This window comes from Osmerus eperlanus, chromosome 13 (assembly GCF_963692335.1).
Source record: "Osmerus eperlanus chromosome 13, fOsmEpe2.1, whole genome shotgun sequence".
Lineage (NCBI taxonomy): Eukaryota > Metazoa > Chordata > Actinopteri > Osmeriformes > Osmeridae > Osmerus > Osmerus eperlanus.
The window spans coordinates 8,142,068-8,168,551 of NC_085030.1; the positions used below are offsets into that span (position 1 = coordinate 8,142,068).

The 26,484-nt window shown below is 46.1% G+C and overlaps 1 protein-coding gene across 4 annotated transcripts; it reads right to left on the reverse strand.

Moving 5' to 3' along the window:
• Window positions 1-1,577: 1,577 nt before the first annotated feature.
• elf1 (E74-like ETS transcription factor 1) lies at window positions 1,578-25,705 on the reverse strand. 4 transcript variants are annotated; one of them, XM_062476128.1, is made up of 10 exons: window positions 25,465-25,705; window positions 10,940-11,324; window positions 6,856-7,027; window positions 6,445-6,549; window positions 6,110-6,265; window positions 5,864-5,947; window positions 4,983-5,175; window positions 4,315-4,677; window positions 3,066-3,813; window positions 1,578-2,749 (listed from the first exon to the last, which is right to left on the reverse strand). In XM_062476128.1, exons 2-10 carry the CDS (start codon window positions 11,009-11,011, stop codon window positions 2,696-2,698), a joined length of 1,947 nt encoding a protein of 648 aa, XP_062332112.1. In that variant the 5' UTR covers window positions 11,012-11,324; window positions 25,465-25,705; the 3' UTR covers window positions 1,578-2,695. The 4 variants fall into 4 exon arrangements, with proteins under 4 accessions (XP_062332112.1, XP_062332111.1, XP_062332113.1 ...); XM_062476127.1 differs by having other exon boundaries at window positions 6,856-7,048; XM_062476129.1 differs by having other exon boundaries at window positions 1,578-3,813; window positions 6,856-7,048.
• Window positions 25,706-26,484: the final 779 nt, after the last annotated feature.

Genomic DNA, 26,484 nt, shown 5'->3' on the forward strand with positions numbered 1-26,484 from the left:
ACTCGTGAGACGCTGTGCGGCGGCCGTGGTCGTGCCCCGTCTCGACGGAGCTCTTAGAATCCTTGAGCTGTTTCGTTGTGTGCCTTAGCCCCACAGTGAGGCTGGAGTGGGTTGGTCCACAGCTGTGTATTTGAAGAAGTGGAGGGGAGGGGGGGTACTGGGTACACTAGCCTTGCTCAGCTGCCAGACGACCACCCACCCCCCCTCTTCTCTCCTCTTCTCCCCTCCCTCCCACCTCCACTCTGCAAGCCATAGTGACAGGCACTGCTGTCCCCTGCAAAACCCACGTCACATGCTAATGTATTCCTCAGCCCACAGCGACTGCCGACTCTTGAGGTACAGTCCAATCAGCCTGTAGTCTGCTAATGGCCTGATTCATTCCTGTTCCCTCGACTACCTCTCTACTTCAAATGACCATGGTACATATCGTCTAACAGCTGCTCCGCCAAACAGCAAACACAGTCATCTAACTTCAAAGCAAAGCTGCTTCTGTGCCATCATCTGTACAAGAAGGCAAATTGTCTTTATGTTAGCCTTTAGTAGACAGTACAGCTGCTTCCTGGAAGTTTCTTTCAAAAGATGCTGTGTCCTCCGTTTATGTCATGGCATAATTTATAGGCATGAAGGTTGAAAATATTAGCTCAATTATCAACTGCTGCCTGTTTATTTCATGTCAACATATTGTATTTTGTATCCTGTTCAAATTTGCTGCGATAAGCTTTTTTCCGGTACAGACTGACATGAATGTGGAGTAGACATATGGCTGGAAACATTTTGTTTCCCATTAGTGATCCTTTAATTTCTTTATTGTGCAAAGTTGGTTTGACACTGGAAAAACCTGGGTGTTTATCCGCATTCAAAGAGGAGTAAAATGAGTTATCCTGCAGAAGACAGTTGTGGGTCCTGGTTTCCAGAACATTGTGTTTCCTCAACCTTCAACCCTCCTGTGTCAGCATTAAAAGACAAACAACGCAAGCTTTTTGTTGAAGCAAAATGTGTTTTTATTATCACATATATAGGGTGTACTCTATATTCCTCATACAAGGAAGCCATGGAACACCCGAGATAAAGAAAACAATATAGAGTAAGAAATAAGGACCAGTCATTCGTCAAGGTCTTACGTACAGCAATGCCAGAGGTGAACAGCTGTGTTGTTCAACAGCTGTCTTATGCACAGGCCTCTGTAAAATAAGATCAAACCTAATGCCCAAGCTTTGATAGTCTTTGAAAATAAGTAGATTGTGTTGCTCTATCAAAGAATAATGATTGTCGGAAGTTTGTTTTTGATGATTGTCAATCCACAGCTCTTGGTTGACAGTAAGACATGGATGCTGGCCAGGTATCAGAAAGCAAGGCTTGAAGCACTTTTACAAGTGCAGGGTTTGAGGAGGTATGGGTGTTCTCACTGTGCAGCTTCAGCCACACAGAAGAACACAACCAGTCATGATGGTGCTGTTCAGAATCAATATGGGTCCAGCTTGGGTTCACCGGTCTGGCCAGATAAAAACCTTGCTATATTGAATCAGGTCAGAGACTAGGAAGAGCCCAGGACTGAAACAAAAGAACAGGACAAGAAAGGAGCTCGGCCATTTTAATATAAAATTATCATAAACAGAAAACACCAGTGCTAGGTATCCATAAGGTTCACTAAATACTTTGATTGAAGAGTTACTGATTGAGACGAGAGGACTGTATAGAGATGAGTAAAGCAAGACAATTTTGCAGCTTGCACTGACTGACTGTTGACGAGCTGAGAATGAGCGTAAGGGGCAGGAACAAAAGCACATACAACACATTTTGAAAATGTTTTAAGATGAAACAAAACAGGGAATATGTACAATTTCGCAAGCACTTGAATCAAAAACATATAAAATATCAATATCAAGCTGTGCTGATTACATGGAATGCTTACAAAATGTGGATACCAGCTTTAAAAAAAGAAACATATTTATTTCATATACTTTGTATATTCCCTCGTGTTTGCATATGGAAATAATAAAATATGTGCCTTTTTATACAGAATTTTGGAAATTTACAAAATAAATAAATTTATTGTGGCCTTTAATTGAATCTCAATTGTATATTATATATATATATTCATATATATTCCATTTCATATAAACATGATTTTAGCCTTTATGGGAGATGAGTCTTGTAGTATCTATGTTTCTATTCTCTGTATTCTCTCTCTTCTTTAATCCATCTCTCTGCTTTAAGTCCGCTGCTATATACAAATATGTCTGTAATTGGACTGCCCTGGTGAATAGTGAATGCCCATTACCATAGTAACACAGTGATATAAGGCCATGAGTGTATGCTGGAGAATGCACACCTCACTGATGATGTGCTTGCTAACAAGGAGGGATACCGAGAGAAAAGTCCCAATTCTCCAAGTCAAAATCCAGGCCACCTGCCTCAAAGCCCTCTGACATCTCATGAGAACTGGTTCAACTTCTCAGAAGGCACTCGGAGGTCCAGGTGAACTTTTGCCTGATTGCGCTCCGTGTTCCTCAGGCCCTCTACTGTCTGGAGTCAGTCTGTAGTATGAAATGACAAGTCTGATTTCATTGTTCCCATTTGAGTTCCATCTCCTATTTTTGGTTCAGTTGACCTGTGTAAAGTCTCTGAGCATTTACACAAGTCCATTGCGATGTATAGATTCTCTAACTGGCACATGTGGTGGGTTGATCCCTGGTTATCCAATGGCTGTTCTCCTGGAGGGGTAGTTTGAGAGGGGGGGCCGGGACCACTGAAGGTAGATAGACCCAGACTCAGAACAACAGAGCATTCAACATTACATAAACAAAACAATCCCTTGACGTTCAAATTTAGGCACATAATCACAATATCTAAGAGTAAACAAAAATTCAGGGCTGGAAATCTGCCTACGTTGCAGGGCAACACATTTTCGAATCCTTTGCTCCAATATCAGATTATCAGAGGGGAGGGGAAGGAAATGAAAACAATTGATTATATTATCTTATTTTCCATTTCACCATGTCCTGCTTTGGTGTAGTAATAAAGGAGTCCAGCCAGACTTAGGCCTCTGTGGGTTCTGTCTTTACCTGAATAAAAGTGACTGGCAGCTCATGCAGTCCCTTGACCACATGCTCCGGCTGCAGGGCCATCTCCCCTCGCACCTCCAGCTCCTCAACAGGGGTCAGGCCTTCGCTGGGACTGCTGCTCTGGAAAAAGTGTCCGTTGACTTGGGCTGCAGCTCCCTGCTGGGCCTGACTCTGGTTCTGGTTAGTCTCAAAGATGACAGTCCTGTAGCTCTGCTCCACCTCCCCCGCCTCCAGCTCCTCCTTCCCGAACACATGGTCCGCCAGCGAGGGGTTCATGTTGACCAGAGACTGCAGGTAATGGGGGTCCAGTATCTCCTCTTTCACCTGCAGGCCATGGAATTCGCTAGATTTGAGCACGGTAGCGATGACGGTGCCGGGCTGCTGGGCCACCATGGGCTGGCCGCTGGCCGCGTTGATGGTGACCAGGCGGGGAAGGCCGTTGGGCCCAGAGCTGGCAGTGGTGATGACCCCCGTGGTGGCACAGGAGGGGGAAGTGGTGGAGGAGCACAGGCTGGTAACCAGGAGCTGGTGCTGGGCGTCCTGGAGACTGCCGGTCCCCGTGGCCAGAGAGGCGGTCTGGATGGTGAGGACGTCCTTGCCCCCCGCGGTGGTGGAGGGGACGGTGTGGAGGATGACCCGAGGGGGGGAGGAGTGGCTGGAGTCCCCATTGGTCAGGGTGAGGGGAAGGGTTTGCAGGGGGCCGGAGGAGGTTAGGACCATGGGGACGGAGGCAGGCACATTGATAGTCCTATGGGATGAGAGATGACAAGGCCATCTAAATACCCATCAACAGCCTTTCATACCCACAACTATGCTCCTTCTATTTAATAAGCCGGTACAATCATATTTCTTTAATAGACAGACGACAGAGGTCAATCTTCAGTAACGCAGCTATTGTCAACATCCTAGCGTCTTGCAGCTACCTCACAAAACACTTCTGAGGACCGCAGCACAACTGCATTTTAGTTATTGATTATCTTCACAAAAAAGCTTTAAAAAAAATCCTAGCATTTATAGAAAGGATTCCCAGAAAACTGCAGGACACAAAGATGATAAAGCTTTCATATTGAACACTCGAACACATGAAAGCATTCGATGTGTGAGCATTTCAGTTTACACCTGGCTGACTGTTTGTTGGTGTGTCTATGATCCGTCAATTTGAGTGTAAGTGTTTTGTCGTTTGTCCATAATGACAATATACTGTATTCACACACTCAGAAGCACATGGACACACACACACGTCTCTCACCTCATGGTGTGTGCAGGAGCCGGCACAGCTGCCCCCTGATTGGGCTGCAACACGTGGACCGTCTGGAGTAGCTGCTCCACCTCCTTGGCATCCTGGTAAACGCCTCCGTCGCTGGGCTCTCTCTTCACCTGCTTGGCTGACAGGTGCTGCTGGCCCTGGGCCCGGCCCTGCCCTACCCGGCCCCCGCCTCCCCGGCCTCCTGCCCTGCCGTGGTGGCCGGCGCGCTGGCTCCCATAGCCGGGACCGGAGGCCAGGCCTGGGTCCTCGTCCTCGATGACCACCAGGTCAGAAGGCATCTCCTTAAACTGGTAGACCAGCCGCTGGCCCTCCACCTTAGCCAGGATGCCGCGCTGATAGTAATACCTGGAGGGGGGAGGATGGCAGCATGGGTATGTGAGTAGGTATGTAGGTCAACTTTCATTATTTTAGCCAGCGTGAGGAGGTCAACAGAGGGTAATAATCATATGGCTGACTTGGTGTTAGTGCTGTGCATAAACGGCAGAGATCATGGTTGTGGTTGTAGTTATGATATAATAATAATACAATACACTGTACCATTGGGAAAGGGATATAAACCAGTAATCCCAAACTACATAGCACCAAAGACATTCAGTTACTCTTTCCGTCACGTCATCTCGATGGTCTATCTGCTGGAGGTCACCCCTCACCTGAGAGCCCTGCCCATGGTCTCGTAGTTCATGTCGGGCTTGTTCTTGTGCTTCCCCCACAGCTTGGACACGGCCTTGGAGTCCACCAGCTTGAAGATGCCCTTTTCTCTCTGGGTCCACTTGATGTATTTGGGACAGGTGTTCTTGTCCTGCAGCAGCGCCAGGAGAAACTCCCACAGGTAGATGGTGTTCCCTGGATGAGGACAGAGAGGAAGGACGTGTGTTTCTCAATGTACAGCAACGCCTTTCTCACAGCTTGGAATTCTCTTAGCTCAGCTGTTTCGGCTCCATCGACATCCATAATTCATTTCGAATTCCAGAGGTTTTACTTAACAAAATGGAAATGGCAGCCGTGCAATTACAGCGCCCCGCGTCATAACCTGAATAAATCAATTCTCAATTCTTGTCAGAGTGTGTACCTAGGCCGGGAATTAATTAGACTGGGTCCTGCAGTGTATCCCTGCAGCTTGTGAGACGGCTGAGACCAGAAGTGGTTAAAAACAGCAACCCCTAGAGCAGTCACTAGAGTGCTAATCGCACACAGTGACAGGGTGATGTATTTGTGTGCTACCCTCTCTCCACAGTACGAGGGACGTGGGGAAGAGTAGGTGCATGCGGTAAAAAAAAAAAAAACACCTTCTCTAGTCTATCAGTGCATCAATGTGCCCTCCAGCCTGCAATCACTTGTACGTCCCTGTGGAACACAGCACTTTGAGAGCACCTCATCAATTAGTCAGCCCAGGTTCACCCTGGCCAGACTGCAGGGGCTGCACGCTGCTGTTCGCTCGCTTCGCGAGAGGATGCAGCGACGGTCGACGAGAGCGGAGACCTTGATTTTCATTGGCTGGTTTTGAAGTTCTGGGCTGGGTTCCGAGGCTTACCTTTGCCCTCCTTGCTCTTCTTCTTGAGTGGCAGCATCGGGGTGGTGATGGGCGAGCAGGGGCGCACCGCCCGCGGCTTGCGCACTGAGACGGGAAAAAAAGAGGTCAAAGGTCAGAGTCGGTACAAACAAGAGAAATAATCAATGATGCCTACGGTCAACAGCCCACTCCAAATGTGCTCGACGAATGAAATCCCACAGGGTTGATGCAGAGTGCCCCCTACAGTACAGGAGGACCAGCTAGTACCTTTGGTTTTTCGCTGTGGTTTGGAGATGGTTTTCTGAGGGATCTCGTCCATGGAGGATGTCTCCTCGTCCAAGGACATGTCCATGCTGGAGATCTGGTCCGGCCTCAGGGGAATGTAGGTGAGATCAGACTCCAACAGAGTCCCGTAGGTGTGAACTAAATCCAACAAACAAGACAACAGGGCTCAGAGCATGTCCACAAACATGGGAACAGCTTTCAATTTCAAGAACCTAGAATGAAATACAAAAGGTATTGGCATTTATGGGTGTAAGCCTAATTCTAAACAGTACTGAATAAGATTGAAAAACTGCAACAAATTAAAAAGCTGTTCCTACTCATGCGTTTCTCATCCAGGATGTTGTTTGGAGACTCCATGTTGAGAAGAGCAGCTGCAGCCTCATTGGTCTCCATGCTGTCGTCTGTGCCCGACACCGTCGTTTCTATTGGACAATCACATACATATAAGGGCTAGAACCTATTTCAAACTTGTGTCTGTTATTATCTCTGGGCGAAGCTTTACTACAATGTTTTACTTCAAATCTACCAAACAGATTATTTCTAATGAGTTAATGTGCCTAAGGAACATGCTAATGAGACAATTTTTGTGTTTTGAATGGAATCGCTGACCAAGCCATCGCTATGGATGTCTAATTATGGCTACCACTGCATTCATAATGCATACCCATGCCATTGGATCTGGGTTATGTCACTAAGCATCCCTACAGGACCTTCCTCGCACGACTCACCTGAGAGGCCAACATCGCCCACCATGATTGGCTCTTCCACCACATGGAGGGTGGAGTCCACCATGATGCCATTGGTCACCTCGTCTGACTCCAGGCCAGAGTACACCTGCATCAGGTCTGCTGCTGGCACCTGCTCCACGATGACGGCAGGGAACACTGAGGGGTCGTCCAGCTGGACACACAGGGAGACCAACAGAAGACACCAACAGAGACAGACATGAGACACGCAGGAGAGACCACAACCTGTGGAGGGGCAGCAGAAGTAGTAGGCTTACTGTATGTATCCCATTAAAGGTATTTAAGGAATAGCCTTTAGCGTAGCTACATGGCTATATATTTATGTTAGAAGTATACATACTTTTAACATAAATATATGTACGTGTACATATAGTTATATACATAACATGGTTGCAGTATACCAACACTCTGTGGAAATCTGAACATTTAGAATAAAATGTTCTCTCAAACTGTTTTTCTATTACAAACTGTCTCGGTTTCATTGCAAGAATTATGCTCTAAATCATTGTAAATTGCTCTAATTTTCACCAATTTCCAACAGATTTGCTACAAGATTAACTGTAAGAGAGCTCATTTCAGCAGGGTTTCAATGGTCTGCAGAGACTTTGTGGAGCTGAAACCAGCTGCTTGGTTTGGCCATCTTCAACTGAGAAGTGACTCATGTGTGTTGAGATGATGACAACTTGCATGACAGCCATAGGATCAATGTTGTAAACACTTAACAGCTGGTCTTGTTCCATTCCTCTCTACCTCACGCTGGGAATTCCAGACACACCCACTTGTTTTCAGCATAGTATTTCTTATTACTGGAAGCAGAGCGGTAATGAGGAAACTGGAATTACTAGTGCCAAGCAGAATGAGGGGAAGTTCAACACCATCCACATAAACTGTTAGCAGCACCAGTGAGAGAGGAGGGAACATCTTCCCTTTCTTTCTTTCTTTCTTCCTTCCTTCCTTCCTTCCTTTCTTTCTTTCTTTCTTTCTTTCTTTCTGACAAAGTACAACCATAAAAAGAGAGGGGTCAACTAGCTGGATACATAATTATCACTTTAGCAAAGTAACTTTGTACTTTTTGTCTGATGAAATACAATTAGGTGTGTATCAGTTACAGACAACAGTCAGCAGATGGCACCAGACCTCACACTGTGAGACTATCTACACTGAAGAAGGATCTCCAACGATACCCAGTATTATAATATGAAATACATTAAAACTTCGGGAAACAAAATAGGTCGAAGGTTTAATTATTTTTTGTATGCAATTTGGAGAAATGCTTTGGACAAAGTACCGCTTTAACTAAGGTAAAGGAATATTCATTCACGATGACTCAAAATGCAAGACACATGGACGTCTGACCACGAGGCATGTCTGGGAGTCCCCCTTTCATACTGTTGTACATCTGAGAGGAGGGTTGGGATAAAGGCTTATCTGTCTCTCAAGCACAAGTCTCCATTGTTAGGATGAACCCCATGGCGTTCCAGGTGTCTGAGCCTGGAGGCCCAGAGTCCAAGGCTACGTTCACCCTGCAGCGAAGCTACAGTTTAACCAGAGTATTAACAGAGCCCTAGTCCCCCGCCATGTATCACTGTTTTGCTGGGTTGAATGATTAAGCTTCAAAGACAAGGCCTGGAGTCATTATGGAAACATCAAGACCACATGTATACCTCCAAGTTGATAAACCATTCCAGTGTCTAGTTATTTAACAAATTGCAATTAAGTTACAATGTCTTTTTAGATTTTTTCATAAATTATTAAGGTTGCAATGTACTAATAATGTTAGACTCTCAGCTTTAACATAATGTGTTATAATGGTTGTTATTAATATATTAGAAGTGTTTTTTCACAAAGGTGTCATTAATTCTTCTAAAGACCCCTTTCAAATGGCAAGTCAGCAGTAAGGCTAAATAGTAGACAGCTAGAGATCATTAAATAACCTTGAGTTTTGCTTTGACTGCAAGTTTCTCTTTGTCTGACTCTATAGTAGACACAGTACTAGATATCCTTGACAACGTGTAGATCTGTCTGGGCTTACTAATGCTTGTGTCCTTGAGTGTGTGTATAGAGTAACACACAGTATGTGTGTGTGTGTGTGTGTCACCAAAGAAGCTCAAGCGAGTCTGCTGCTTCATGCACAAATCACTTATTTGTGCATGAACACCAGTGCTGTCTCCTCTCCAGCAGGCTGGGCCAGAAACACACGATCACACACTCGAGCCTGCTGACAGGCCTAAACAGGACTGATATGTTAATCTCTGATGTTTGTTGTGACTTTGTTGGGGGACTCAGCTTTTACAGCACCGGTAAACGAGTAACGTAGTACCATGCAAACAGGTGACAACAAAACAGACACCCAAAACAAGCCAGACCGAGTGGGACATTGTCTTTTCCGTCGTAGAAATTTGTGGAACCAAATCTACTTTGTTGTGGCCACAAGGGACTGACTGATATGTGATATATACAGTACCAGTCAAAAGTTTGTACACATTTGCCCATGGGTACTGTATGTTATATGATATGCCTGGCGGCCTAACACCATGCTAGCAGCATTATTGTGCACATCTTCCTCTTTGGTACCCTCCCCAGTGTTTCTAATGGGGAAGCAGGAGAGCAGAATCAGGACCTATTTGCATCACATCAGTTCTGTGTTCCGGCTTTTGAAAAGGAGACCATCTGTTTAAGGTTCCCCTACGCCCTGCACTCTTCTGCTTTACTTACCGGCCTGACGCCATCTTGAATCACAAAACCGTTTTTTGTCCTTTCAACACAAGCCCTTTCGACATGACCCGTCAGTTAGAGGAAGTGAGGTAAGAACGTTTACATACTGCGAGCAGAGTGGACTTGGTGGGGAGAAGTCCTTGAGTGAGTGTTTGAGGATGAGATGCGTGGGAGGAGGAGTATGCTGCTAATAGCAGCTCTGGGACACCCAGCTGAACATCATTCTACAGTCATTACGTGATGGCCCTACTCAGGGAGCTACTTATTGACTGTAAAATCCAATAGAACAGAGCTAATCATTAGTCTTGCAGGCTAGCCGCAGTTCTCTCTTTCCGTCTTCAACTGACCCCAGTGTGGTCGACATAAGCACTCTCCTGACAGGCTACTTCTGCAAAATGGCTGCTCGGATAGCGTTAAAAGTCATTATTCTGGAGCTATTTTAGGACTTGTAGGTGAACAGGAGCGTAATCCTAGTCTAATGGACTGAGAAGGCACTGGGAGGTACCAGAGAGAGAACTGTGTTGTTTTGGAACAATGCTTTTCAAACAAATTAGACTGTCACCTCTCCAAAACAAGTCTTCAGACTGGTTGGGCTGGTTAGGCCTGAACCTGAGCCATTCAGCCGAGAGTATCCAGTGACGATTTATCTCCCCACATCCACACACACACACACACCTGTTCCACAGGATTCAGGCTATGTGGGGATGTGGGGGTAAGGTAACCACAACTAACTGAGGATACTTTCTAACAGATACCCAGCCACTGTCTCTCACTCCACACACAGTGTCACCTTTGTGCCATAAAGTTACTCCAGGCTAAGCCCCACCCTTTCCTCCCACACAGTCCCAATTTCGGGTCGCTGTTTCCAGCGTAGCCTTGCCTGTAGCCCATGCTCCACTACCCAGCCCTCTCACCCTGCCATTCACGCCTTCTCTTGCTGTCCTCCTCTTCCTGCCCCCGGCCATCCCCTCCTCCTCCTGTCCTCTTCCTCCTCCTGTTCTTTTTCACTTCCTTCCATTCTAATGTAATCCTCTAATCCTCCTCCTCCTGTTCCCTCCTGCCATCTCCTCTTCCTCCGCCTCCTCCTGTCCTCCTTTTCATCTCCACATCACTCCACTCCACCTCAGAACAGTGATTGGGGGGTCTTGTGGACCCTGTTCCATTCCTCTTCTCAATCTTGTTTACATGGGCTTGTTTTTATAACTGTAGTCAAAACAAGTAAAATCTGTATTTCTGTTAAACCAATTTATGCTATCTGCATAACCATTTATCAGGTGCTATCATGCCCCGAGTGACTGAGTTACCCAAGAACACAGTCGACAGAAGTTAAAGTCCCTAATATGATAGGTACCTGGTTGATTTCATCCATTCCATTGCTGGCGAACTCAAACACCAAATCGCTGGGCTGGACTGCAGTGGTCATGGCGATGGTGGTGAGAGGGTAGAACTCAGGCAGACAGAGAGGGCTCCTAGCCCCCCAAAGGGCGTCCAGTTCACAGGAAGCTGGGCAGGCGTCGGATGTAGAGGCTGGGTTTCACCCACACAAAGCCACTGTGGCTCTGACTGTGTCGAAATGTTTTATATTTGTCTTAGCAGAGTCAGTTCTCTCTTGTCTCTCTCTCTTCCCTCTGTGCTGGGCGGCGGTGGTGTGGAGCAGAGTCTCAGAGAGACCCAGGATTCAGCGGGGGAGAGCAGCAGTTTGGGTGTAGGGCACCTTTTCTCTGGAGCATGTACACCTGCCAGAAGGAGAGACGGGTCAGGAAAGTTCAAACAATCAGTTTCAATCTTGTCTCGTAGCGTTATACATAGCAGGTGTTTGTGTGTCTCAGAAGCAGCTTGTGACAGACTGGGAGAGACAGGAAGGGCTTGACTCTGATTCCGGTGGATCATTTAGATCACTGGCTGGTTCTTAGCCCAGTCGGGCTGAAACTGTCTCCCTGCCTGTCTCCCTGCCTGCTTGGAATATCTTTCCCCAGGCTTCACAAGCTCGACTCTCCATATCCGTTGGTGTGTATTTTCTTATTAAACAGAAAAGAAGGATTCATACTTTTTCACAGTACATGGATCATAACAGAAAGAAATTCGATCCCACATCTGTGTTGAAACTGTCATGTGGAAAATGCTTCTGTTTTTGCTAGTGCTAGTACAAACCATTTCGCTTTGAGAAGTCTAATCAAAGTCCAGTAGATGTTAGCAGGCTCCCCTCTGACATCACAGTGTCTGTGGTCCCTCCCCTTAACTCCATCCCTCCAGGGTGTGAGCTCAACAATGAGCAAATAAGAACGCTGTTTAACTAGTCACATGGATGGTGTAATGGATGGTGAAAACACACACGCACACACAGTGTGCCCTTGCTCCTCTGTGCTAGTGCCTTCAGGGAATTGGAGTGTGTGTGTGTGGAGGTTGTGTGATGAGGGGGTCATATAGCTAGAGCATAACCTACAGCAGAGCTGTAGGGAAGGGAAGGGCAGGTATCTGGTTAAAGTTGGAAAGGAGAAAGACAGAGAGGGGCGGGGGGGGGGGGGGGGGGAGGTGGGGGGGGCAGGTTTCCACTCTCACATCCCCCACTCGCCCCGTGGAATGGAGAGCTGGCAGCAGTAAAGAGAGGAGAGAGTCAGAGATGGCAGAGCTAACTGCGCCTCCTCCTCCCCCTCATCAGCCCCCTCATCCACTGCTGCAGGGTGGGGCCTGTTTGCTTTGAAATGCCTGTGTGACTGACGAAAGCTGCATTCCAGGTCCAATTGTGTCTCTCGGAGGGGGCGGAATGGGAGATAAAGAGTGGGAGACAGGAGACGGGTGGGGCTCACAAGGAGAGACATGGGGTCAACCGAATATGTCATTAAGTCCCCCCCCCCCCTCCCCGTTTGCCTGTTCACTTCCCTTTGCACCTGGCCGTATTCCTGTCCCGAACAGGGCTTGTGCCTGGAAAGCATCTCCTGGGAGCATGATAGGGGGATGCAGAAGCGATGGGGTGGAGGAGTGGAAAGGACAAAAAGGAAGGTTTCTGGAGCCCCGGTGTCTCATTCCACTTGTACTGTCTCACTGAAGCCCTCGGCAGTTGCCATGGCTCCCCTTCTGCCACCACAGCTGGACAGAACCATCTGAAGCTCTCCCCCTGGCACGCTGAGTGCTATGACAGCGCTTCGGCCTCCGGTGAAAGGCCCATGTGGGAGGGCAAAGAGAGTGGGGGGGGGAGAGGGGGCTGCAAAGCCTCGTCAGGCCACCCCGGTGGGCGGACGGTTCCGTCTAGTGACCAGACTAGACTGTAGTCTGTCTGCTAAGTGACTCTCCACACGCGGAGCCACATAGACCCCACACAAAGCTGACTTATTACCTTCCCGTCTGTGCTGTGTGAGCCTGGGCCAGGAACCTCAGCTCTGGTGCCGGAGAACATTGAGCGCTGTGGTTCGTGAGGGACAACCGTGTCTGTAACACTCACTGTTAGTGCTCCCCCCCTGGGCTTGAGAAAGGACTGCAACCTCGCCTCGTTATCAACTGTAAATCGATTTGATTCACTATCCTTAACAAAAATATAAATCTGTGATTTACATATACATTAGTTTTATCAGCCTAGGGGGTCTATGGAGATTGGCTAAATAAATTGCACAAACCATTGCACACAGTGATGGGGGGTTGTGTTTGTGTGTGTGTGTGTGTGTGTGAGAGAGACAGAGTAAGAGAGAGAAAGAGTGAAAGAGAGTATACTGTGTGTCTGTCTGTGTGTGTGTGTGTGTGTGTTTGTGTGTGTGTGTGTGTGTGTGTGTGTGTGTGTGTCTGGGTGTTCCATCCTTTCTGCCTGTCACCAATTCATTGATCTGTGTGGCCCAGTTGGCAGAGCGCTGAAGGCAAACAGGGATACAACATAAACCCAGCCATTAACCAGAGCTGGCGGCACAGTCTCCCAGAGAGAGCACATGACAACAGCTGCCCTGTCCCGGCGCAGAAGTCAGGCTGAGAGCACACTATACGTCAGCCTGAGGGAGAGGGAGTGCAGAAGGAGAGGAGTGGAAGGGCTGGAGCTACTCAATGCACAAGACTCCACAGAGCAAACAGTGAGCCTGTGACTTGGCCTGGGTGGGGCTTCTTTGGACAAACTCACACTTCTAGAGGCAGCATGTCTCCAAGGTGGATTGTGTCATGTGATGTGGGTGATGTGATCGGCTCCAACCCAAAAGGGTTATAAGCGAGTCGACGGGTCGTCTCTACATGCACAGCACACAGAGCAGGGAACAAGCAGCACGCTTCACCACTACAACATGGCTGCTGGCGTTCGCAATAACAACCAATTAGAGCCAGGCTTCATGAACAAATGCACGGTTCCCAGAAGGCCCAGTTTCCCCCGCTTTGGTCTCCTCAGCTGAGCTCATTGTTGACCATGAAAGGAGGTAATTTAAGCAGATTGAATGACTAGGCAATGAGTCACCATGCATGTGGCTAGCGCAAACATTGTGGAGAAGAAGACAACCAAAACAAAGTTGTACTTCTCACTCATGTTCCTCTGCTGTTACAAGATGGTGCTGACATTACTCGGTACTTTAGAGGGAATTTGATTTGACTGTCATGGGTTTGTATAGGGATGGTGCCCGTTTAAACACTCACTGACCCAGCCCCACCGGAGTGAGATCATGGCTGCAGTGATGTCAGCACTTTTGAGCGAGAAGGTTGAGAGAGAGAGAGAGAGAGAGAGAGAGAGAGAGAGTCTCAGAATAGCTCCAGATCTGACGAGCACTCTGGAGAAAAGGGAGAGAAAGGGAAAGGGAGGGGTGCTGAGGTCTTTCCTGCCTGGCAGGGAAACAGACTGGCATTCCTGGCATTTCGGAACACGCACGATTTCCCAACACAGGTTTCGACCTAGCAGATAGTGCCATTAAAAAGAATGGCAGCAGGTATAAATCAAAGTCCTCTGTTCATCTTCCACACAGGGTTGAACAAGCTGAAACACAGCAATCTATTACGAGCATTCATCTGTCCACTGTGGAAAGGTGAACTTCAATAGTGGACAGAAACTGAAGCCTTAGATGAATTTCCTGGAGGTTAACCCAATGCAGCTGTATGGACAGAGTAACAGACCAGTTGAACAAATACCAAAATGCAAGCTGGCACAAAAGACCCAGGTCAACATCCCAGTCATCTAGGAGTCAGTCGAGAAGTGCTGCTCTGCAAGAATCTACTGGGTTCCTGTAGGGGAAATGACTCAGTGGTCGGAAGTCAGTTCCTGCAGGCCTTTGATAGCCTGCATAGCGCCAGTGGATCAGGGGATCATCTGTTGAGCCATTTAACTCAACAGGGAGAGAAAAACACCCACCATGAACACGTGACAAGGTCATTCGGCTCGCACCATGAACATGTGACAAGGTCATTCTGCTCAGATTTAACAATACTAACCGAGCACAACTTTGAGAGGCTACAAACCCCTAGTTGAACATGGTCTCAGGTGATTAAACATCAAAGTGAAACATGTGACGCACTTGACAGCGCAGCACATATAACCTTAAACGATGCAGTATCAGGCACAGGGAGCACAGGCTTTGAAAGCAGACTAGCCAGTTGAGGGTGAGTTATCCACAGCAGTAAAGGTCAGAGTCCCTCTGGAGTGGCTGTTTGCTAATTCAATAGAGTGAGAGAACAGCAATTAAGGAGCTCGCTTGATGCGAGACAGGGAACAAACACAGACATCTTTCACCACAGCAACCTACACCAGCATGTCTGTAAAGCAGACCGCCTGTTCCCCTCAGCGGACCGCAGCTACACACATGATGTGGCACGATGACTAAATGTCACCGTGTGTTTAAACTAAACTTGGGAAATACTTGATTGGGCTGACATAAGGGGTTGCCATGCAAAAGGGAGATCCATGGCCTGAATGGAAGGACAGGGGACATGAACAGACACCCCATAATGACAGACAGCTGTTTCGGAGCCTGGAAAACAAGACTGGAGAACACAGACAACAAAGCAGGCAGCCTGCCTCCAGCCCTAAGCTGACGTCTGGCTGCTGTCAGAGGTTTGGGAGGCAGCACTGGTGTGCCAGAACCTAATGAAGACTGAGGGGAAAACGCCACCTCCAGCACAGGCTTTCAGGGAGAAATGGAATTTAATCTGATCTTTTGCGAGCATGGTACTTTTCCACATTGCCCCTCGAGGGCTGTGATGGGAGAACAAGAGTACCCATTCCTTCCTGATAGGCTTGGCTTGCTAGGCTAACATGCTAGCTCTGAACAGCCAACTCTCGATAGGGGACACAAGAGCATGCCTTAACCAAAGTGTTTCAAAAGCTAATGACACCTTATCCGACGTGCAACGCCTTCAGAGAAGCTTGTAGGTCTTTCACACGACTTTAACACAAACAATAATCCCTGCCTCACACGGCATACCAACACTTTTTTGTATGTGGCTTGGAATCAGACTTAAAGCAGTTTCCTTTCCTTTGTCTTGTCTTTCTTGACGTTTTACCCACTAAACATTTAATAGCACGATGGGCACTGCAAGAGAAGGGGGAATTTGAGTGGTGTATCTTTGGAAGAAAAAGTCACAACCACAAACTGACCTGTGAATCCTGCAGTCACAGGAAATGCATCACCGAGCAATGAGTTTCTGCTACTTCCTGTCTGTTAAACCACACTCAGAAACTAACTTCTCTCTTAGTGCAAGAGTGGAAAGTTCTTTTACATCCCCCCTCTTTTCATTTGACTGATAAGAGCTTGTCCTCAAGTAGTAGTAGTAGTAGTAGTAAGGCAAGGATCTTTTCAATATTTAAAATACTTCCATTAAGATTATCTCCTTAAAAGTACCTGTCTTTTTACATGGAAACTAGAGCAGTGAAACAGCAGACCTATTGAAATACCATGAACAGAATGGCTACCTTCAGAAAATCCAATCCTTCAAGCAAAAATGTAACTCAGAGAACAAGGTTATTGTTAATCTGAAAGGTTTAGATGGACTAAAATAGTCTGGTAGATTCCTCACCATTCAGCACAACTCAACACACCACCACCCACCCATACATCACTCCTTCGGATGTGTCGCCTTTCAAATACTCTACAGCAGTGAGGCCCTGCTCATTGGTTTCACACCAATTCTGAGAAGTAGAAGTATGTGTCAAAGTGGTCCTCACAGAAGCCCTAAATCTACAGTTCATGACATCAAAACAAACAGTTTTTTTTTATATATCTAACAGATAGTGCTAGGTGTGTAGAGAGCAGGCTCCCAGAATATCTTTTTTCATGAGCCATTGATTTATTTAACGATTGGTACTGACTTAGTAACCCTAACCCGAACATGCTTAGTCTCACAGCCAACCCTCTTGGTGTTGAGCATACTGTGTAACAACCCTACATTGCAACTTCAGTTCCCCAATATGTCCCAGCATTACCATCTTGTCTGGCTATTTCTGAGCATGAAACCCCCTATTTCACACAAACAGATGTTACATGAATACATTAATACCAGACCCTGATAGCACAAATGATTGATCGAGACAACATGAGCACCATTGTTTCAATCAAGAAGGTATCACGATTCACAATACCTTACGAGTCACCAAGGAGCTCAGAGAGATCAAGACCAGGTATTCTGACGGTCACATGGTGAGGTCCTCTGTCCTCTCTGTCAGATCTACCCCCAGAGACATATTTCTCATGTGTGTGTGCAACAGGCCACACACACAACGGAGGAAGAATACTAGTTGTGAAAAGAAGACAGGAAATTGCAGCAAGAGCTTGAGCACACACAAGTCTGCCACCATTAGAGACAGAGCCTGAGATCAGTGTTGCTGTTTTCCATGAAGCCACTCGACATATTAGCCTTTGCCACGTCATCACCATCAGCAACAGAAAAATACATCAAACAGACTACAGATATGAGTAAATCTACGCTAAAGAGGAAACATGAAAATCCCACGTTGGAAGTTGAGTCTTAGTTCACGGCTGCCCCTCAATTCTATTGATACGAACGGCAAGTAAAATATAGGGTCACACATTAACTTTTTTCCCCTACCTAAAAACGTTTTCACGAACATATGGTACGAGTATGGCTTGCGCATTGTAACAAAGGCATATTTATTCATTCGTCATGTGCAAAGTGTCATGCAATACCTTATTCTGTGAGAGGCAACGGTTTTAAGTGGAAAAACACAGACACCAGAGTTATGCATTTCTCCTCATCTGGGCTGCCCATGACGTTCCCCTTCAAAATGTTTGTCATGCTTCAGTTTGAATACTTGTCTGTTGTTTTGGCTTCTAAGAGAGAACAATGTGGTGCATGACCGAACTGGAAGAGTGAAACACTATCAGTCTCATAGAGCATCCAAACATAGCAAAGAAAAAAAAAACTGATACCAAGTCCAAGCATATGGTCATGATACCATCATCACCTTTTGCACACATAAGATAAAACACTCCACTGCTCTCTTGCTTAAAACGAGGTTGAAAACTTACTTTAAGCTCTTTGGGTTTGATGCTACCATGTGGTAAACCTGAGTGGGTGTGAAAAAGCACCACCCATGCCCTTTTATACACACACACACACACACACTGATGTGTTTACATACATACCGATGCAGACATGTCAGTGCACAGGTTGCTTGAGGGAGTAGAATCAGAAACGACCATACCCGGCACATACCAGCACAACAACCATGCTTTACACACACACCCACTCATCGAGAGAAAACAAAACCAACTGTTACATTCTTGCCTCTTCCCCCATACAGCAAACCACTAAGATGTGCTGTCAATTCTCCCAACCAGGCACCCAGGTCACATGTTTTGCAACACGTTCTCCAAGATGCATGGTTCATAGGGTGGCATTCCACTGAGTGGCTTGTCATATATCAAATGGAGGACGAAAACAGCCAAGATAAGCTTTGTTATGCTTTGTCTCCATCGAAAAGAAGCTCCATGTTGAAGGCCAAGGGACAGCATACCAGGCCTGTGTTTCTGGGAGCAGGGACTTGGGATTCTGAGAGCTCAGACGAGCGTGCATACCAAACAGGTCTGGACACAAGCAGGCTGGTTAGTCCACCTCTCGTTGGGCAGGCATGCTGCACCACACAACACGCAGCACGCCCACAGAGTCAAGCTGCAATCCTCTGCATCAGCTGACTCCATCTTATCACCGGCTTTGGGCTCCAAAGCTTCCATGAGTTAAGACAAATGGTCGCGTCTCAAATGGGCCTTGCATGAGAAAAAGAGGTCTATCAGCTGAAATGGCACCTTGGACTATATTGTGAAAATGATGACTTCATTTGCTGAGTCAGTTGGTGAGGCCACGGATTAAGGCTGAAACAGGCTCATTTGCAGCTTTGGTAAAGATTTTGAGATTAGGACAAAGTGAGCTGTCTGTAAACACCCAAACAATCACCAGATCAGCTCTTACAATTTAAGCCCCGCCAAAGCCTCGCAGATATGGCCCTCTAACAGCTTAAAAGCTAAGGCTGAGGCTGAGATTGATAGAGATGCTGAGAGACCGTTCAATTCCATCAAGAGGGTTTATCTAATTTCAGACAGCAGAATACCAGGTTAGTAAAGTATAACATATCTGCACTACAGGCCCTAATCTAATCTACAAAGCAGTAAAAGTTTGTCTCATGCCGTGTCTCAAAATGACTGACGAGTCATTCCTTAGTGACATCACACAGACACACCTCAAATCGAGACCAGGGATAACAATTGTTTTGAGTGAACTAAACCAGCCTTAGAACAGCTTTTATGTTTTCACCTGAGTAATTTGGTATTGCCTGTCTGAAGTGTTACAGCACTAAAGGAGCAGCGTACACATTACTCTGTCAACAAAGTCTCATGGTTTTGAGGGAGGAGTCAGTCCAGAGAAAGAGGTCAAAGTTACATAAATTAAAGTTACAAAACTGTAATTGCCAGGTTAGTGAGTAAGCTTTGTCCCCTCAGAGCCTATCCCCGAGTAGGTTGACAGGGCAGTGTACAGTTTTACTCCTTGAGATTTCAAAATCGTTTTAAACTACGACATTTTACATGTGAAACCAGTAGTTGAAAATTCTGTCTGTGTTTTCTTCTCCTCCAGGCATTGTTTGGAGCTGTGTGCAGCTTGGAGAGAGAGGTTACCAGCCCAGGTCAATATTTGAGAAGCAGCGCAGTGCTTTATGAAACGGATCGTTTGTTTATGATAGCAGAATGATGAGGAAGGTGGACCATTGGAGCAGGAGATGAGGACAATAAACGCCATGGCCATGGAGACAAACAGAGAGCACTGACCTGGGCTTGTGTAACAAGCGCTACATGACAAAGTGTTATTGTTCAACAACTGGATATGGGGCATACAAGTACAGGCTATGTGACCTCTGTGATCATTGTGCATAATATTGGTCCAAACATGAAATGTAATTGATTATGACATACACAGATTATTCCTAAACTGGTAAAGGGTGTCTTATTTCTGTATGTTACACCGGTTCTTCAGTAAATGACACAGACTTTGCATGGAGCTTCCTTTCTATGAAAGTAACATACAATGATCTCTGGGGGGTTAGGGGGGTACTGTGACTTCCCCATCTGATAATCACAATGCCAAAACAGATATGGTAAACAAGGAGTGACTGTTGCTTAGTAACAGTGCCACGGAGAGGGTTTGTGAAGCTGGCGCAGAGATGTGACTTCTGAGAGTGTGTGTGTGTGTATTGGGGGCTCCTTCACTAACAGCGCTCGGGTGTCTGAGACCACACACACTACAGGTTGAGCCTGAAAGTGAGACACATGGAAACAAACATACAGGACAGTATGGGAGAAAGAAAAAGACAGATAGATACCTAAAGACAAAGAGATGGAGGGGGCTGCGGTTATTGGAAGTGACGCCCTTTTAGGGTTCTTCAAAAAGCTTGTCTCTGTGAAGAACTAAGTGGGTGCGAATGAATTAAGCAACTGAGAATTGGCCATTTTCAAGCTCCAATATACCAGCATCCATTTCCTGACTCGATCTCTGAGAGAGAGAAGATAATCATGTAAATGGTGCCATCATTCACAGCTCAGACACTCAATTTAACAATTTAACGCTGGGAGAGGAAAGGAAAATGACTGTTTTGCTGCCAATGAGGTGAAACTAATGAGCACCACTTGAGAGGAGGTGGTGATTAAGGTAAAAGGTGAGTGAAAAAGGACAAAGTTCTCTCCTAGTTTCGACTTGGGTTTAAATAGATAGGCAGTTTTCCAGGGAAAATATGTGTCACACTATCGGTTGTTGAAGTGTTGGTGTTTCAAGTCAACCGATTCCATTTTCAGGGAGCAACTTAGGATAAGATTTGCCAGAACATGTTAACGTATCTGAGCACTGCTGTACAATTGTGTCTTCAACCTGCCCTGTCACACTCACTAGAGAGGTTTGAGCCTCAGATAAAATACCACTATTGATCTACCCTCATCTGAGAAGAACAATTGTGACCTGGCAAAAACTGCTGGCCGGCCAGCCTGTGATACTGTTTACTGCATTAGCATTGAACGTCAATGTCCAAAGGCGAGCAGTTCTCAGGGAGGGGGGCATTTCAGCTCCACTTCTCAGAAACATGAGCAATGACATCATAAAAGTATTCTTAGCATTCCTTGTGTTGAAAAGGAGTTCACACAAGGAGTCCCGGAACAAATACAGTGCATGGTTCCATGCAACATAATTCAATGCTGGAGACCTAACAAGGCCTCAAACTACTTTCAGATGCAACACACCACAAAGAACTAAGAATCACACGACTCTGCCCGGTAGCCACTGGGTTTTTCTCCACAGATGTTCACACTATGTCAGATGTTTACACTATGTTTAACATAGTGACCACATGCAGCATCTCTTTCTGAGAAACAGTTCTATTCTTGTGCTTCAGACTACGGGGCTGGCCTCTGTGGATGGGGTCCCTTCAGAGTGTCTGAGTGACGAGCGAACACAGAGGAGTGCTAACTGAGCTGGATCACGGTTGGTAGACGCGGCCAGTTTTCCACATGGCTGACCGCTGAAGCCCACTCCAGACACAGACACCAGTCAAACTGGTAGTCGGGGAGAAAGCCTTCCAAAACCACACTCAGACTGGGATTCTTCCAGACAGCGCATGCTCTAGATTGCCTGATTATAATACACGATGCTGCAGTCAACTCTCTACAAGTGGTAGTCTCGGTGTTAAGACAGCTATCAATCAGACTTGAATGGGTTGAGAGTTGCGTACTAGCTAAGATGTCATTTTGGAGTGCTACTTTGAGACGCCACAGGTTGTTAGTGTTTTTCAGATGGAGTTGGAATGGAAGGTTAAAATAACATGAAAACTTTCTCTGTCAGTTAATTTACATTTACATTTAGTCATTTAGCAGACGCTCTTATCCAGAGCGACTTACAGTAAGTACAGGGAGGCAAGTAGGGTGAAGTGCCTTGCCCAAGGACACAACGTCAGTTGGCATGACTGGGAATCGAACTGGCAACCTTCGGATTACAAGCCCGATTCCCTCACCGCTCAGCCACCTGACTCCAGTTAATGCCCCTGTATTTAAAAGTTGAGAAAGTTACATCTTCAATGCCTTCCAAAAACAGAGCATCTTATTTAAATAGATAACACATCAAGGCTCTGTAGAATCCGTTAAGTTTTAAGGGGAACTGGGTTGCAATATGATTTATCAGTCAAATCCGCAATACTGATACCAGTATGCTGTTGGTGTCCAACTGAGTGTGCACATTACTTCCAACTTTGCCCAACAACACTAAAACTAAATATTCATCACAGTCACAAATTCTTTGGCCAAGCTGTTGTAACAAGCTAACAACAGATTTGGATCTGGATCTACATTGCCACGGCACAGCCATGATGTGGCATAACTGGAAATGCAATCTGTTCAAATAGAAAGGTGTGACCAGCTATTCCAGGTAAAAGCATTTATCTTCCTGGGATTTGGCTGCCTGGGGGCAAATACTGGGGTCAAAAACACCCGTCCACACCTTGAGGCTTGGGAGGAGGAGGTACCAAAGGGAAGAGGGGGAGGGCTTGAAGTGAATGATGACCTCATACGATCTTCCTAGATAACCAGAATAAACGGATGTGTAGCATGTGATGATCCTGTGATGTCATCAAACGAGATAAGATCCCAATCAGCAGTTCCAGGAACGATATCTCATCTCAGTGTTTTGGAGATTGTAACCCCACGTTAGGCTGTGATCCTCCTGAGTGGAATACTGAGCCGTATGCCATCGTCGGTGTTGTCTTCAGTACCTGTGAACAAGGCCCTGCCAGTCCCAGCACGTCAGGGAGGGACGCACACTTGCAGCATCGGGAGGGTGTCTTGGTTGCTCAATAGAAAAGGTGAAAGGCATATGGAAACATGATGCAAATCCCCCGGGACCCAGACAAAGAGCCTTCAGCCAGCAGGAAAACACAGTGTTCCTCACAAAGTCCTGAAGCCTTCACATGAATACTGGCCAGAAACAGAAAGTAGTCCAAAACAGGAACAAAACATGTTCCCATCAATAGCTGTAAACAGCTGAATACAGTTATATGAAAGTGTGCCTCTAGTCTATCTGGATGGATGGGTGCTCCCTTTCATCTCTAGTGTGTTTGGCTTGACTTTTGTTTTAGCACTGCATCCACCTGAGGGTGGGGGAGGATGAAGCAGATCCCCTCTGGCACCTTGTGACCTTCTTCAACCCCTCTCCTTTCACTGAGACCCTAGCTGTCTGAAATCTAAACCCTAAGATAGACCCAAAAACAAAAGAATGAAAGGCGTGGAGCAACCCTGTCCCTACCCCCTCCTCTTAATTACCTGCAGATCAGGCTGCCCCCCACACCCCTCTTCTGAGAACACCAGAGAATCATAGGCATCCTTCCCCTTGATCCCAGATAGTATCAAGGCAGCACAAGTGTCGAGCCAGTATGCCACATGTTCTTATTTACCCATCATCAACCTCAGTACGTCAGTTGCTGCCCACGGCCATTCGGTGCCAGCCACAGGATAGGTTACTGAAGTGAGAACCTACCCAACCCTCTACTGTTCCACATGCAGACATGCCAAACCAGTGCTGACTAAACCCAACTCTCATACTTCCTCTCCTCCTCCACGGACAGGCTTGCAGATCTAATTACAGGCTAAGACTTGTTGACTCTGTGTTGCGCGAGGAGCCAACCTGACAAGGCGGCCATCCCTCCCTGCCTCTGTGTTCATCTCCATCTCCCTCCCCCTCATCAAATCCCTATCCATCCATCCTTTCCTCATATCCTCTCCTGTTTGTATGTGACTCTGTCCCCACCCCCTCCCCTTCTAGAGTCCCTTCCCCTGACTGCTCCAATGTTTTCATCCGATTACATGGCCACACCTCAAAACTCTGAGCCTCATTTACAAGTCAAATCAGAGGCCTGGTGGGCTATAGACATGATAGAAAGTCACGTCAGATGCAAACTCCAGCCAATATTATGAACACAAGTAAGCTATTCATCCCAGGACTGAAACTAGGTCTGTCTCTTCTGCTGATAGACATACAGGTGTGAAGGGCTAGATCTAAATCAAACAGTACCCATGTGAGGGGTTTTGCATTTGTTCCCCAATCTCTAAGGAAGGTTTATCTACATGTCTACCCAGCCTGTGTGCATGGGCACTAAACCTGGAAGACCCTAGGATAGCCTTGATCAGGCCATCTGACAACCAATCAGAAATCTGTTCAAATCACCTCATGGGTGAAGCACATGGTGTAATACCTGTCCAACAGCTATGTAACCAGCAAGCATTCTAGAATATTTACAATAGATCTCCACGTATCACAGAATAACTAGACGCAATTTCAACGTCATGGGGACTGTGCGTGTCTGATGACAAACTCAATTCCTCAAGTGATGCTTGAACACTCCTCAAACAGTCCAATTTGTACAATGGTGAATGCAGAACCCCAAATTAGTGTCATGTAGCAAACGGTTCATATGTGTCAGTGCTTAGCCCTTTTCTAGTGAAACAGGAAGCATTCTTTTATCTCTACTGCAGTGGGAAAGTTTCAGAGAAACAAGAAAGCCACCAAGTTTAGACGCAGAAAATTAACCCGTTGCGTGGTGTGTTGGAGGGTTATAACTGTGTACGTAGTAAAAGAGTTGGCATGACACCATTGTTCACCACATAAAAAACCTGCTAGGTTGCTCCAGCCTACAAGGTGAGCAACATTCATTCTGGGCTCCAGTGAGATGTTTAGGGCCTGATAAGCGAATTAAACAGCACTGACTCCAGCCTGCTATGAGGAGAAGCAATGATCAGTATTGTGGACAGAAGTCTGTTAACAGGTGCCATGACTGATTAAGACTTATTTCTACACCATGACAAACTCATAATCCTCATGTGGGCTTGGTCAGGGGGCTTGCAAAACACTGCTCCTTCCCTTGCAGGAGCAAGCCATATAAGGCAATCATTCTTAAGAGAAAAACGACAACAAACATGTGTTAAAGGTGTGTCATGAAAACCCACCATCATTCCCTCACAATCAAAAAATACCGTAGCATTTACTTTGTGAGTTGATATGTGTTGCACTATGTCTAGCAGGGAATGGATATTTTATAATAGCACTATCAATTCTGACCTATGAACTCTAAAGATATTTAATGATGTTATGATGATGTCTACACAACATTGGTTGATAAGAGCAGTATATTTTGTTCATCAAACTAAATGTATTGTGTCATATATGTTAGGAACAAATACAAAGTTTCACATTTGAATGTGTCAAAATGCACTTTCCCAGACTTTTCGGATGACCTACTTCTGCTTTTTACTTCACTTGCAATTACACACCCAAAATAAATACAATTTCAATTGCATTATCTTTATGAAATATGCTTGAACCAATTTGTGGAACATGTTTAAGCTTAGTCACCCATATACAAACACAATACCTAACTCAAAAGGTACTAACCTCAAACACAAAGTGCTTGTGTGTCAGGCTCCATATTAACAGTAGAAGTGTCGGATTAAAAAACGACGAGGAAGAAAAACAGACAGCGATGGAACAAAAAAATAATCCAAGAAAGTGTTGACAGTGAACAGTGAAAAGACAGAGCTGGCTAAAGCAATGTATTTCTAACTTGCCTTATACCTCCCTGCAACAAAACTAAATTGAAAAGTAAAAAAAAAGAGAGGAGGCAATGGCTGCTGTTTGAAATTAAAAAAGGAGAAGTGTGGTGAAGCAACTTGCCTTCTGCCTATGAGTCATGCTCCACAGCAGCCATTGGTAGGGGAGCTCTGAGGCATAGAGCCTACACCTGGCCAATCAGGGGCCAGGGTGGGCCCTTGAATGCAAATCTCTTCAGGTGAGCTTCGACAGTGAAGGAGATGGAGGTGGGGGAGGGGAGAACAGGGTAGAGCAACAAGCAAGCCACACCTTGTGCAATCTGAAAACGCCAGACTAGGCTCTCCTGCCAAGCAGTGGCGGGGGGAGCAATAAACACACCTGGTCCGGTATGCTTTCTTGAGGACAGTCAGACTTTGACCAGGCTATGTAGAGCAATTGAGTCATGTTGGTTAAAATCAGGGAGGAAACATTTCAACCTGCACAGCCTAAAGAACACTGGATTGCACGTCAGGCCAGAATAACTTTATTTCCCCACTCTGGAGACTAAAATGAGCTCCGAGATATTTTAGAAGAGTGAAAGACATAGAATCTTGGAGTAATTTCAGGGGAGTATCCCTGGAGGCAATGAAACCCCCCATAAAACAGACTCATCTTTGTGTTTGTTAACTGTGGGAGGTGCAAGAACCGAAGGCTATAAAAAGGAAACGCCTGCAAGACAGGTCAAGCAAGTGTAGTCCACTGAACACAGCCTCGATGCGTTCTCCTGCATCCAAAAGATGGATGGTATGGTTTACTGGTAGTTTACTTTCACACTATTACATGCTACTTTGAAGCAACCGTTTGAATTTAACACAGACTAACAAT

What these genes read in the sequence shown, in the direction of transcription:
- elf1 (XM_062476127.1), bottom strand. Translation starts at nt 11,011, where the DNA reads ATGACCACTGCAGTCCAGCCCAGCGATTTGGTGTTTGAGTTCGCCAGC. An exon ending in CCTGGATGAGAAACGCATGA is followed by an intron (nt 6,266 to 6,444) that starts GTAGGAACAGCT and finishes TGTTGGATTTAG; the next exon opens with TTCACACCTACGGGACTCTG. An exon ending in ACCATGGGCAGGGCTCTCAG is followed by an intron (nt 4,678 to 4,982) that starts GTGAGGGGTGAC and finishes TCCCCCCTCCAG; the next exon opens with GTATTACTATCAGCGCGGCA.